The sequence below is a fragment of the Mycena indigotica genome, assembly GCF_014461135.1.
Source record: "Mycena indigotica strain 171206Taipei chromosome Unknown Mind.scaff0012, whole genome shotgun sequence".
NCBI lineage: Eukaryota > Fungi > Basidiomycota > Agaricomycetes > Agaricales > Mycenaceae > Mycena > Mycena indigotica.
In genome coordinates this window covers 1,638,491-1,652,270 of record NW_023503011.1, presented here as the reverse complement: position 1 = coordinate 1,652,270, position 13,780 = coordinate 1,638,491, and the positions used below count along the sequence as shown (strand labels likewise).

The window sequence follows — 13,780 nt, the reverse complement described above, 5'->3', positions numbered from 1 at the left end:
AAGGCATAGATGATTGCATAGATCAAAGGTCGGGGTAATTGGAAACGCTCAGTAAATCTTCATTGCGTAAAAACCAAATACCGGAATCAAGTATTGGAATCGAATGCCGGAGTCGGCATGGATATAACAGAGGGACTGACTTTACCTAGCATGGGAAGATCCAAAGAGAAAAAACTCTAAGGGTCTGCCTGCTACAGTACCAACTATATACTGGTCATCTGTAGCTGTTGTTGTTGGGCACAGAAGGCCTGGGCAGTGTGGCAGGCCTTATCCAAAGGCAACCGTTGGGAGGGTCTTGACAGTGATGGGAGGGCCGGGTCGGAGTGAACTGGATATGCTTCAGATGTGTTCAGACAGTCTAAAGGAGGGGAAAGTGGAGGTTCCCCTCACAGTCGTCCGGGTCCAATGAGTCATTGATACCTCCTTCCATGAAGAGAAGTGGTACTTTAAATGATCTAAGCAATAGTCTTATAGTAATACAGTATAGAGGGTAACCCTGCCTGGTAATACTTAGACATAGCAAAAATTCATTTATTTCATACTCTCAGCTATGGAATTCGTAAATTCTAGGGTATGTGGCCTGCTAGGTGGTTGGGCTATCATTCTGCTGAGATTCATCTCCCTGCTCTTGGGTTCTGTTGCCCTTCCAAGTGCAATTCTGACATTTATCAGTGCATTGCTGGCACCTAGCACAGTGGGCTGGGAGAATGAGAAGGGAAATTGGAGGTTTAAATTAAGCCAATGTAGGATCGCAAATAGTAATGTGAAGGCTCTGCAGCATCAGAGATTTACAAAAGTTTCTATAGTTATTTAGAAAGACTCACGTGTATAGGACAGAGCTTTCCACCAATATAATAGCAAAATACTATAAGGATATTAGTTTGAGAGCTCCGCAGAATATCTTGATTGAAACTTACAGACAAGCTCCTCTCATCAACAATATGATCACCGGCTGCTGAGCCGACTGTATACATTCTATAAGAAATCAAAGCTGGAAATATTGGTTTATCAAAATAAATAATATGAAACTTCTGCTAACACACCAGTACAGTAGACAGGTGTACTGGACACAAGGTTGTCAGCATAGTTTCCCAGCTAGAAAAAATGACCTACACCACTGAGAACACAGGAAAAATGATTGAAAATGCTTGTATGATACCCAGATCATAAGACCCCACATTTCTTGAAGTGCTCTGGATTTTGGTAACATTGACAATGGTGGCAATAAGAGAGACTGAAAATGCTAAGCAAACTATTATTTATCTTGGAAGATAACCCACTCAACAATCCCACAAATGACAAAACAGCCAATGAGAGGATTTTCCTGTTCGGCCAGACCACCGACAGGCGGTATATCTGTGCGGGCCAAATCATGAGTCATATTTCTGTGTGTGAAGATGGAACACAGACAATCATTGCATCTCCAATGGCAAGTGATAATGCAATTGCGGTATTCTTGACAATCCCAGAGGTCCTCGAAAAACGGTGGAAGTAACCATCAGCATTCAGCCCATCGTGGTACAACACAAAGGCCTGGAAGCTATCATAAACGGTCACAGTCCAGGTCTGGAAACAGGTTCAGAAAACCAAGTGTGTCGGCCAGAGATGACGGGACGCACAGTTGTGATGCCCAGCCAGAGAACGAGACTAGAAACAAATATTGGAGACTTGAGCGCCATGACGGTGCGGCTAGCGCGACTCCCCCAGGATGCGGTCCCGTGTCGTGGGCTGGGCACCTGACGGCTGTGGACAAAGAGGTAGGTGGAAACGAGGAAGAGCAGGATGTAGATCCCATAGAGGACGCTTCCCAGCGCGAGATTGAGCAGCATGGCGAACAGGACTGAGACGTTGCGCAGGGCCATGGCGGGAAGGAGCAAGGGAGGGCGGCGATCGAGAAACCGGTCGAGGAAGAAGATCGTCCCTCATTGGTCGTCGCGTCATGGGGACAGATCATGAGAAGAAGAATTGTTTCGGGGGAAGGCACATATCAATGGTACCGCGGACATCAATTCATTCACGCCTCAAATGCATCAGCACAGTCCTGAGATCCTATATAAAAAAATGATTCAGAGCTCTCCTACATCACGCCAGCTCTGAGGCTTCACATGCCTTTCCCACCTGTGTTTATTGAATTCGATATCGAATCAAGAATTGAAAGGCTTACCAGAAATCTCTTTTCGCATCTCGATCAGGTTCCGTCGCTTGCTCGCCATCGACATATGCCAGGAACTCGGCGACAGCCCGAGCGAGGTCGTATTGCCGTCCAGCAGCATACTCCACCTCGCGGGGCGGTACAACACGGACCGCGCTGGCCGCACCAGGGAAGGCCGCCGCCAGCTCAGCCGCGAAGTCCGCGCTGTAGAGCTCCATGTATTCCACATGTGGTGTCCCACAGCCTAAGTCGTCCGATGACTCCCAGAGCAGCGGACTGAAATCGGGCTCGATGTCGATTCTTGCCGGGATACGCGGGCTCGGTGTCGGCACCTTCCGCGAGGGTGTATAGTAACGTGGTCCCAACAGCTCCCGCGGGAGACACCGGCGCGCATACGCGCCAGAAAGCCGCAGGTTATCCAGTCTAGGCGTCGTTTCCTGGGGGATGACGGGGAGTGTGCGGATATTGGGATCGGTAGTGATGGTGTGGAGGTGGGTCAACTCGGGAAACCGCGCGGTCAGGGCTGGGCTCGATGTGTTGAAGAGGTCAGACGCCCGTCCCAGCCCATGATCGCGCAGAGTAAGATGTGTCAACACGGGATATGCCCCAGCGTCGACCATCGCGGCGACACGCGGGTCAATGTAGCCCTCCTCCTCCTCCTCCACAATCTCCTGGTTTTCTGGATTGCGGCTGTATGTCACAAAGGCCAGCGTCCGGAGTGTTGTGACCGCGCTCTGGAGTATATGCCCCATAAGCGTGCCCATCTCGCGGATAGTCCGCCTCGTCACGTCGTCCATCAGTATGTGGTTCGCCCGGACCTCTGCTTGGCGCGTGCGGTCGGCGTCAGTGAGGTCGACCCACGGCCCGCGGTACCAGATGTAGCCGAAGTCACGGTCAAGGTCGTCTTGCGAGGCGTCGGAAAGCAGCAGATGGCGGACCGGGGCGTTCGGATTGGCTGCCAGATGCGCAGCAAGACAGCGAAGCGCGGGAAGACCAGCAGCGAGGTACACGTCATCGGGCGCGGCTTGCGACGGCGCAGCGAGGTGGAGTTGGGGTGGAGTTGTTCTCTGTAGCCTCTCGCATAACAGTTCCGCATCCACCAGGAGGAGGGCAAGACCGAGCAGAAGAAGGGCACGTCGCGGCCACGTCATGGGAGGAATCAAGAAGAGAGGCGGAACGAGGCGGAACACGGATGACCTGGCGACGATCACCGTAACCATCACTTGGGCCAAGCCATCAAATGCTATCGACTAAGTCTATTTCTCAGTCATCGTCGAACGTAACAGCCAAGATCCCGGCGCTCTCCGGTCCCGACATCCTCTCAGCCGTCCAGCCGCGCAACCATGCCTGCAACTCTCCCCGCTCTTGCACAAGATTCCCGCCGACTTCGTCACTGCCGTCCCAGCTGAGCGAATACGAACACTCGACGCGGCGCACGTTGGGAAATGCCTCTCCAAAAACGGCGGCCCCTAGCATCGGCCAGGGCTCCGTGATCTCGGCGAGTCCGCGCGGGAGGCCGTCGGCGGGTTTCCACTGCAGCTTGAAGCGCCAATCGAAGGAGAACCGGAGCGTGGACACCAGCGGAGCGTGCGCTGCGATGAACGGCAGGAAGCGGGCGAACGCGGGGTCGAGCTGGGGGGCGCTGGTGGCGGTGATGTAGTACGGTGCCTCGGCATGCAGATGGAACGTGCGAAGGCGGGGGAGGGGCGGCAGCTCGGGGCAGTAGGCAACAGAGACTGGCACAGCGCGTTAAATGCATTACTGTCCGAGAATGCTAGACGTACTCCACGACCAGCTGATCCAAAGCTGGCGCACCACGCTGAAGAGCGGCGCGAGGCGGTAAAAGTTGTCGTTGGCGTAGTATTGGCCCGCCGCGGTTATGTCTACTTGCAGCGACATATTCACGATGTTCCAGTCCACCAAATGCAGTTCGTTGTTGTCGACCGCAAGCGGGAGGAAGCGCATGGGGGTCTCCAGACCCGCCACATGGAATATGTCGATTCGCTGGAGCTGTGGACGCGTGATCGCATGAAGCACCGCCGCTGCGAGCCCGTCTGGGACGCGCATCTTATACTGGGAGTTGCTGTGCAAGAACGGCGAGAGAATCGCGAGGCGGATGACAGTAGTGGCGAAGCGTTGCAAGACCGTCTCGAGCAGCCGGGCTTCCGATGCCTCTGTGCTGAGTTGGATGTGCAGCTCCTTGACGAACCGAACGAGATAGGGCGTCGACGCGAAGAAAACACAGCCCCGGATGAACGAATCGGCCTCTTCTCGGCCTATCGTGCGTTTTTGGAGGACGACGGTGTGGAAGAGCTGGGCTTCGCAAGCGAGCCGGAAGGCCCTTGCCGAGGCAAGACAGGCACATAGCGCCTTGTTGTCCCCGGCGAGGTAGAGCACGACGGTTTCCAACAACTCTTGAGGGAGCGACATGAGTGTCGGTCTCAAGCGGCAAGATTGATGTCACATCGCGTCAGATTTGATTGGATCGCCAATCATGGCTGTCACAATTTCCTTTTCTTCCCGAACTTCCATCTCGCTCGCAGCTCGCTCGCTCAGCACACAGTCATTATCTCGCCGCTCCTTCAAACGCACACTCTTTTCGTTACGTCTTCCTCCGACACAGTCATGCCCGCCATTTCCGAACTCGACCCCGCCAACAACCCCTCGCGTCCGACCCCGTTGTCCAGCATCTCCATCGGCTCCCACGTTTACACCTCCGCTCAGCTGTATCGCGCCGTCCGTATCTTGGTCATCATTCTCGGTGTCTGCTTCCTCGCCTATGTCGTCGTCGTCATCCTGCCCAAGGTCATTGTGCGGTGCATTAGCTGGTTCGTCAAGGAGGAGGAGGTGCCGGTGCGCGACTCGCTCTCTGCGACTATCATTTCTCACTGAATACTTCCTTCACAGACAGAACAAAAGCTCCTCGCCCCACAGTCTCCTTTCGCCTTTCGACCACAGTCGTCGGACCTCAAGGAACTCAAGACGCGACCGCTTCTACTGTCCAACAAATTCCCGTCTTCTGTTTCTCAGTCTCAGATCGGATTCCAGCTCCCGACACGCTCCTCCATTGGATTGCCCAACGTCAAGCTCACATTGCGCGCCAAGATGTCCTCCTCGCCTCGCGATGCATTTGCTTCGACGAACGACAAATGTTCAGATGATCACACCGTCGACGTCGAAAGCCTTCATCTCGCTCAGAATATCGACGATCCTCTTCTTCGCGCCGCAGCCGTCGTCGTCGGTGGTTATTATCCGCTCGACCTCAAGACAGTCTCTCCTTCAACGCACTACGCCTGGCTGGTCACTCCAAACTCGCGTCTGGGCAAGGCTCGCAAACCCCCGACGGCGGCGCTGTTGTTTCCTCCGTCCAATGCAGTCATGTATCCACGGCCCACGTCCATATTTCGCACGAGCTCCGGGTGGAAGCCCCGGCCCTCGTCTACAATCGGTGAAGAGAACTTGGTCAAGGCCAAGGCGGAGCGAAGGCGCAAGCAGGAGAAGGAGCGGAAACAGAGCAAAAGCGACAAGCTCAAGCACAAGAAGGTCAAGTCGGCTGGGCTCGTCAATCGTTTCGGCTGGCGATATAAGAAGCAGGCGGAGGACGATCGGGAGAAGCTGATACCGCGCGGGGACTCGGAGGTGAAGCGAGTGGAGCAGCTGAAAGATGCCTGTGGCGCCTCTCCTGACAAGAGCCCACGACGTCGACCGGTGTTGCAACAGGTAGTGAATCGGGATGTTTAGCTAGACGGGGACTGATGGTAATTTGGGAGGAATAAAATGCTCTAATTGCATCTGGGGATGGTGTGATGTACATTTGATTGGTAAAGCAAGGTCCGTTCCAATGATGAATAAATGCTTCTGCCACTGCCAGCGTCTATTCGTAGTGCCATCGATATTTCTGGGCCTCCAGGTCCAGCTGCGCGTCCTCCCGGCCATATACGTGCACTATTTTGGCCGCGAGGTCGTGTATCGTGGAAGAAAGGGATCTGCGATGGCCGTTGGAGGCGTCGGGTGTCTGGGGTAGCCGTTAACGCGGCATCAGTTTAGCTAGAATGCAACGCACCTCCACCGGAGACTCCTCGCCTTCGAGATTCAGGCCCGTCCCGTCGAAGCGCGTCATCACGCGGCGGAGCTGGAGGGCCTCGGGGGAGGTGAGCGGGACGGGCGTCGTGCGTTTGGGGGAGTGCGACATTTGGGTGTGGGTCACCAGGGTGGGTGTGTTTTTTCTGGGCGAACGCCGTCGCGCGCGCGAGCTCTTGTACTGGCCGGCGTGGAAGCACCGCCGAGCTGGGCGTGCCTGGAGTGCTGGTACAGATCGGCGGCACCTCGGATGATTGCGGGAGAAGAGGGCGGCCGGCGCCGGAGGGGGTCTAGACCGGGCGACCGCCGATCTCGAGTGCTTTCGATTCTCAGAAGCAGAAGATGGCGGGGTTAGAGTTGGGTTAGAGCAACTGCCTAGGCTCGGCAACCAGCGACGGCCATGAACAACCATCGAGGAGCTCAGATCGAAAAACCCGATTTGGATTCACCCGTGGGATTCCGCGCAACCAGCCTTGCTACAAATACAGTACCAGGAAGATGAAAGACACGCACACAACACCGCTCTCGATACCTTACATAACACCGTCTTTCCAACAAGCGACGGCACAGTACTATACACACGGAGCCGACACCGTGACGGTGCTGCTGAACGTGCCGATTGTACTAAACTGCGTGCTGGAGTCGAGCTCTGGGCCGTTCTTTCCCTGCGGCCGTGGCACGCGTCTCCAAAATGCCATCGCGTCCAGAATATCCTGAAGGGACTTGTATCAGATGATGAACGTCCAAGCGACGACATGCGTACCGTCTGAGAGCCAAATATCAGGGCTGCGGCAACGGGAACTACATTCATGAGGGACTGTGAGTGAATACGGTTTCTGAGGCGCAACACAACGACGCACGGAAGGCGAGCAGCAGGTTGTACACCGGGAAAATCCGCCCCACGAGCCGCGGCACGTACGTCAGGAAGCTGAGCACGAGCCCGACGAACGGAAGGATGGCGAATGCGGAAACGCGGATAATGGAGCCAAGCTCTACGCCCGGCTCGTTGCGTCTTTGCAACGCACGGAACGCGCGCCAGTGCCGGCAGAGGAGAATGAATGTAAGGACTACACTTGTTTGAGTACTAGGTTAGACAGGATGCAGAATAATAGACCTTCGATGACGAGGACCGCAATCGTGACGAAGCCGACGAGGGCGGCGCAGATTATCGTTCTGACCGGAGTGAAATTGGGCAGTGGGCGAAAAGAGAATCAAGACGCACGGAATGGGTGTTGTGAGATGGCAGTAATATCCTCCCGGCTCGAGCTCCACAAGGCTCGCATTCCGTAGTCCGACCTGCAGAGCATTGAGTGTCCTGACTCCGGTTGCGCAGTTCCAGGCTCACAATGAGTGTCCCAAGGAATAATGAAAGATAGACAAGCACGGGAAAGGTCATGAGCTGGGAGATTTGGTGAGCGGTATGCGGCTCGGCTCGCGGAGGACGGACAAAGACAACAAACCAGCGGGGGACGTGCGTTCGCTTTAATCGAGTAGAGATCGTGATATATAACTGCGATGACATCAGTTGGCGAAAACCCGGGGGATGACACCAACGTGCAGAAGGAGCGCTAGCGTGGCGAACCCGGCGTACGGCCGCGAAGCATACATCATTGCAGCGTCTACTGCACAAGGAAGCAACCCCGGCGGGGAAGTGAAACGCGTCTGGTGGCCCAAGATGGGGAACGGGATCAGGCAGTAGATGGCCCAGGCGGCAATGTAGGTGTACCATGTCGACACACGGCGCACGGTGCGGGAGAGTGCGGCCGTTACGAAGGTCAGGAGAAGGAGGATGAAGCCGGTTGCGGAGAGGATATTGAATGCCATGACGGCGGCGGGATTCTGGCTGGCGACTTCCTCGGGGCGCCCTGTGCGCGCGCGGATAAGGTAGCAGTCAAAACAGTGAGTGCATCACGCACCTCGAGGCACCACAGATGTAACAGAGCGAAATGAATAGTCCATGGTGAGGAAAGAAAAAAAGACCCGCTGGGGGGTGCCGAAGGGAGAAAGAAAAAGAGGATAGCCAGAAACCCTGACGGAACGGCGAGTGAGCGAGGGCTACTCTTTAAGGACATACGACCCACCGCCTTCGCTTGCCGTCCCAGCCCCCGACACTGAAACCAGCGCAGAGATCCCAGACGAGCTAAAATCGACGTGATCTGCACTGCCAAAGCTGGCCGCAATATGCCCCGAAATGGGGCGGATTGGCGCTCCCCGCGATTTTCCGCGTTCAAGCCTCCCACGAGCGACGCGTACTTGCGCCTAGTTTGTATATATGCGGTGCGGGGAGACAGCCATCGCGATTCGCCTTCCCGGATGGCATCAAGCAAAACGGACAGTTGGGCGTTCGCGAACGTGGGCGGGGATCCTTGACCGCGGGCGAGTCAGCTTGATACGTTCAGGGCGGTCGGGGATCGAGTGAGTGATCTGTAAATAGTGAGAAAGGAAGAAACAGCCCGCAGCAAACACGCAGTATGCGCACATTCAGGCCACTATCAGATATACGCTAGTCCGCGCGCGCGCGGTATGTGGACGTGTCCTGGGGCAAAATTGGTCTGACGAGCTGCTATTGGATGGAAGAGGCTATACAAACAGGTGGACAATACGTGCCTCGACGATAACACCTCCCCGCCGGCGACGACACTTACTATCCACAAATCCCGTTGCCAGTGCTCGGCCCTCGACAGTGACCTTGTGCATTGGCCGCAAAAAGTAAAAACAGCACTCAGCCGTGTCCACAGCCAGTGAGGGCAACATCGGAGGAGAGGAGAAGAATTTTTCCTGTGACGTGGCACGGAATGATCGGGCTGTGACAAAAAGATGATGAGCATTGATCATCATGCATCACATCACGGCTAAATAGTCGAGATCGATAGTCTTTCACCTCTCTAGACTGCTAGGCTGCTAGCTTGAGCTAGAACAGCTCTAGCTAGGTTGTGGGGGCACCTCCAGCTGTATTTATGAGGCAGCAGTAGTGGCATTCAGTCAAGGGGGTCCCAACTTTCAAAAATCGGATTAGGGTGCAGGATGTATATCCGGAGAGCAATAGAAACAGGCTCAAAATATCAGCTGGTTTGAAAACCGGTTTGTAAACCGGGATCTATTACAAATCGACTAAAATGAGGTTTTTTTGAGTCCAGCCGAGAAATTTCGCTTCCCGAGTGGCTTTGCTGGTCTATTCACTGCCTGCTTGTGTCCAACAAACCCTCCAAACTTCTCTGCACCAGTAATTGGAGTGTCGCTGAGCAAATCATGAAAGAAAGAACTTGAACCGTTGATCGTGGGCGTTTGAATGTCGAACGTGAGGGATGGGAGATGGACAGGAGCTGAGTCGCGGGAATCGAGGGGCTCGTTGAAGTTTCTTTCAGGCCATCTGGGACCCCCCTCCCCCCCCCTTACCATATTGGGTAATATATTGCCATGCTAGAATGCTACACATATACTTCAAACACAACCTCAAACCCACCAAAACTGTCAAACCCTGGGTTCAAAAACCCTTTTTCTTCGCCCTGTAAACCTTTTATTTTGGCCCTGGTTGATAAGATAAGACAAGGAGGAGATAAGATGGACGATAAGATGGTGATTGGATCATCAGATGTCGATGCTGATGTTGATTGACAGCGTGGAGTTGGACATGAGGCAAACAGCATGTAAAGGCATGGCTAAAGTATGACGTCATTGCCTCTCGTATTAGGCATGGTAAACACATGGTAGTAGTGTATATAAGTAGAGTAGATTTCGTCTTGTACCCCAGTCTTCGAATTGCATCATCTTTACAATATCTTTTCACAGTGCTTCTTGCTTGCCTTCACTGGCCAACTGGCATCCTCTGAATTGGTGTTGTTTGTGACAAAAACCCCCCCAAACTTTGGCATAGTAAAAGTTTTTTTTCACCATGCCCGGACCCTGCCCCCCCCCCATATCCATGATAAGGATCTTGGGACCCCCTTGCATTCAGTTGCCAACTAGCTACTACTTGATAGCTAGGGCTGTACAGTTACAGCGAGAATGTAGGATACACCCCGATTAGGTAGACCCCATGTAACACATTACAAATTCATGTGACCATGCCTCCCTTTACCTCTGACGTGTTTATTAACACGACGACATGTTTGTTGGCCCCATAATTCAGCATAGCCTCCATAACGACAGGCAGATAAATGGAGGGGGTGACAAAGCTCATTCACATTAAGGGGAATATAGACTGGTTTTAATATGTTAAGATTCTTGAACAAGTTTCTTGACCACTGTGATAATCACTCTACATTCTTGCTACATTGCGTTCTACCCACATCCTCTTTCAACAAGGCAATGTCGTAAACACAAGGCTCACTACACAAGAGATTTTCTGTGCAATAAAGCAGTCAATGTCACATATTCTGGGCTGCCAAATCACCTGACATCTCACCAGTAGAGAATGGTCAGGCTTATCTAAAGTGTAAGATTTGTGTCCAGCTCCTCACTCAGACCACCTGAGCTATAGGTTCTGTAGCAGGTCTTTCATTTTCCGCAGGATCACACACATCCTAAAAAGGTAATTTGTGCATATGATTACGCCGCCCGCCCTAGATGGCACATTGCCATTCCCATATTTAGACCTTTATGTGCAAATAATTTAGTGCAAAAAGTTTTCACTGTCTGCATGTGTGTGTTTTTGTGCATTGTCTGCCTGTCCTACCGCCTACTTTTACCTTCCACCACCCCATGCTTCAACCCAAGCCCAATTATGGCATCCTCCCTTGGTAGATTTCGTGTCGCCAATACCATTCCAGCTGATAGCTCGTCTGTACAGAACCGGCAACCTCTTTTAGGGCAATGGAGCCAGTCGTGCTATTGCCACCAGTCACCCCACTACCAGATGCTCAAGCTGCTTGTGCAGCGTTTTCCTTGAAAACAGGCAGTTCTCGTACCAAACCTGTCTAGTGTCCTGCCACTAGCCTTATTGACTCATGGGATGCGGACACACAATAGTGCACATGGGGATTCAGGCCTGGTCCGCCCAACGGTGCTACCCACTGTGCCATTACCACTGCTGCCTACAACACCATTTACTAGACAAGATCTATAGACCATACAGTGTGCTGCCACCAACTTTGCCTGGACTACCCTTGCTGTAAAAAAACATTATACTTATGTTTTGTAGCTAGTTTCTCTTAAATTGATCATATTATTATTTTGACCCAAATGAAATATTTCCACCAAAAGGGTGGAACAGGGTGGGAGGTGTTGGTGTCACAATCCCCGGAATTCCCTTTTTTAAATGCATGACCCTGCGAAAAAAATTGTGTCTTCCTGTAGCTGCTTCTTAGTTAACCTATAGTCATACTGCTTAAGACCACTCTAGTTATTTGCCTTACCAAAGCTGCCTTAACATTGACAAGCCTCCAAGGCTCATCAGGGTTGCTTAGTCAGCATCCATCTTTCCAAACTGTTCCTAGTTCCTGTTTCTTGTATTGAGTTCTCTGAGTCTTCTGTATGTTTTTAGTACAAAAAGCCATGTACTAGAGTAGTTTTATTTATCATATTCTTTGCGTTATTATTCAAAAAAAAAAATAGATATAATAATAATATTTCTATGCTTTCTTAGCTCTAGCCTGCATATTTAGATATTTCTAAAAGTATCTAAGCATAAACAATATTAAGATAGCTACTCTCACAATATTATAAAAATAGCAGTTGTTTAAATTGTCTGTTATTGCCCTCCTGCCTATTGTTATATGCCTCTGCCTACTTAATTTGCTCTACAAGGTTAGACAGGTTAGATTAACTAGAAATATTATACTTAAACAGCTAATAGGCATTAATAATATGTTTGAAATCAGGTAGAGGAAAGACTGGCTGGTCATGTGTGCCCGCCTTCTGCCCTTACAGGGCGCTGCCTGCCATTAAAATCGAATATTTTCATGTAATTAGGGACAAAGCACATTACAATATCATCTCTTTCCTCTCTCCATAGCCTCCTACACAGGCAAATTCCAGCTCTTGAAGCCAGTTCCGACGACAGTGATGCCCTGGGAGCGCCCAAATAGCCCCGCGGCATTCCCAGACCTTCTAACACCAGTGTTGTACATAAGGATAACCCTTATTTTCATTATAAGGTAAGGCCTTATTGGGGGTTCTAAGCCAAGATAAGGCCTTATCTAGCGTTATCTATACCCGTGACATCATTGATGGTGACATCATTGATGTGACACCGCCGAATTTTTCTCCCTCTCATGTCTTGTATGCCGCCGAAGCTTGGCCCTATTTGGGGCCCATTCCACCGTCCTGCTGACAAGCCCAATGGCCAACACAACCGGGGCTTCCGCTGGCGCTGCATCTTGGCATGCCGTCCAGCATCGGCTGCAGTTATCATCGATGTCGAGAAAAATTGGACGCAGTTAGAGCAAGAGGACTGGTTTGATGAGGGTGCGTGGTAGTGTTGACATTGCATCTTCATGTGTTCATGTACTGTATTGCAGCTGTCAATACCATGTCAACGGAGAAGAAGGACGCGAACGGAACGAAAACAGCGCTTGCTGCACATCTGCGATCATGCAAGCACGCAACAGATGCTGAACGGCAGCTTGCCGTAACGGAGTAGCCAACACAGAAGGAGAAGGAAGAGGCACAGCTGAGGGCTAAGAAGAGGAAGGGGCAAGTTGATATGCCGCCATACTTAGATGGAGATGATGAGGGAAATGGTAGAGGGGACCTACCAACGGGCAGGAAGTGCAAGGTGGTGCGGAGAGTGAATGATACCTTCAAACAAACACAGCTGAAGGCCTTCAAGGGTGTCGACATGCCATTTACCCAGGACCAAAAAGAAGCCATTGAGAGGCAGACACTTCGTGCAACACAATCAGCCAATCTTCCCGAGCGTTGGACGGACGACCCGGAGGTCATGACACTATTCATGATGCTCCGCTCGCAGGCAGGCGACGTTATCCCTGGGCGACGGGTGATTGGGGGTCGATTGCTAGAGGAGGCAAGTGCGGCTGTCAAAACAGAGATTGCCCAACGAGTGGCAGGTGAAGATGCTTTAATGTGGTATGTTGCCCATATTGGGTGCTCCAGGATGATACTCATTCAGTACAGCACGGATGGATGGCGCAGTAATCGCAAGGACGCCGTTGGTGGGGTTACCCTCACTCATAAATTTAAGGTACTGCTTTTCTCATTGATGTCATCCGCACAAACAAGCTCGGGAAGGATGGTCCTTCAATGCGGGATCAATTCTGGACGATGATCACAGCCGCGGAGGAGAAGCTGCATTGTCGCGTCATCGCATTTCTCACTGACAATGACGGCAGAAGCAAGGCCGGACGCAATCTGCTTGCAGAAGACCATCCCTGGCTACTCGTTTTTCCCTGCTGCGCACACCAGGGCCAGCTCATTCTTGGGGACTATCTGAAGGAGAACCCAGAGGCAGAGGAGCTTCTCGGCGAGCTTATTGACGCCGTAAACTGGCTCAATTCACACAACAAGGTTCGCACAGTCTTTGACGACTGTCAACAATCGATGACATCCAAGGTGCTTGCGTACCTGCTACCAAACCTTACACGCTGGACA

At 52.2% G+C, this 13,780-nt stretch overlaps 6 protein-coding genes across 6 annotated transcripts; 1 reads left to right on the top strand and 5 right to left on the bottom strand.

Moving 5' to 3' along the window:
- Positions 1–820: 820 nt before the first annotated feature.
- MIND_01241400 (uncharacterized protein) lies at positions 821–1,862 on the bottom strand (the record flags this gene model as incomplete). Its single annotated transcript, XM_037368903.1, has 7 exons — positions 821–865; positions 918–991; positions 1,044–1,063; positions 1,114–1,234; positions 1,281–1,356; positions 1,411–1,566; positions 1,620–1,862. The coding sequence occupies 7 exons, from the start codon at positions 1,860–1,862 to the stop codon at positions 821–823; spliced, it is 735 nt and encodes a 244-aa protein (XP_037214871.1).
- Positions 1,863–2,066: 204 nt separating this feature from the next.
- Positions 2,067–3,372, bottom strand: MIND_01241300 (uncharacterized protein; the record flags this gene model as incomplete). The annotated part of the gene is made up of 2 exons (XM_037368902.1): positions 2,067–2,118; positions 2,165–3,372. 2 exons carry the CDS (start codon positions 3,370–3,372, stop codon positions 2,067–2,069), a joined length of 1,260 nt encoding a protein of 419 aa, XP_037214870.1.
- Positions 3,373–3,415: 43 nt separating this feature from the next.
- On the bottom strand, positions 3,416–4,591 carry MIND_01241200 (Exosome component Rrp46; the record flags this gene model as incomplete). The annotated part of the gene is made up of 2 exons (XM_037368901.1): positions 3,937–4,591; positions 3,416–3,888 (listed from the first exon to the last, which is right to left on the bottom strand). The coding sequence occupies exons 1-2, from the start codon at positions 4,580–4,582 to the stop codon at positions 3,416–3,418; spliced, it is 1,119 nt and encodes a 372-aa protein (XP_037214869.1). The 5' UTR covers positions 4,583–4,591.
- Positions 4,592–4,777: 186 nt separating this feature from the next.
- Positions 4,778–5,893, top strand: MIND_01241100 (uncharacterized protein; the record flags this gene model as incomplete). Its single annotated transcript, XM_037368900.1, has 2 exons — positions 4,778–5,005; positions 5,060–5,893. The coding sequence occupies 2 exons, from the start codon at positions 4,778–4,780 to the stop codon at positions 5,891–5,893; spliced, it is 1,062 nt and encodes a 353-aa protein (XP_037214868.1).
- A 133-nt stretch (positions 5,894–6,026) lies between these two features.
- MIND_01241000 (uncharacterized protein) lies at positions 6,027–6,344 on the bottom strand (the record flags this gene model as incomplete). The annotated part of the gene is made up of 2 exons (XM_037368899.1): positions 6,027–6,167; positions 6,216–6,344. The coding sequence occupies 2 exons, from the start codon at positions 6,342–6,344 to the stop codon at positions 6,027–6,029; spliced, it is 270 nt and encodes an 89-aa protein (XP_037214867.1).
- A 460-nt stretch (positions 6,345–6,804) lies between these two features.
- On the bottom strand, positions 6,805–8,191 carry MIND_01240900 (uncharacterized protein; the record flags this gene model as incomplete). Its single annotated transcript, XM_037368898.1, has 9 exons — positions 6,805–6,945; positions 6,996–7,033; positions 7,093–7,299; positions 7,347–7,405; positions 7,455–7,528; positions 7,578–7,631; positions 7,680–7,742; positions 7,787–8,097; positions 8,149–8,191. The coding sequence occupies 9 exons, from the start codon at positions 8,189–8,191 to the stop codon at positions 6,805–6,807; spliced, it is 990 nt and encodes a 329-aa protein (XP_037214866.1).
- Positions 8,192–13,780: the final 5,589 nt, after the last annotated feature.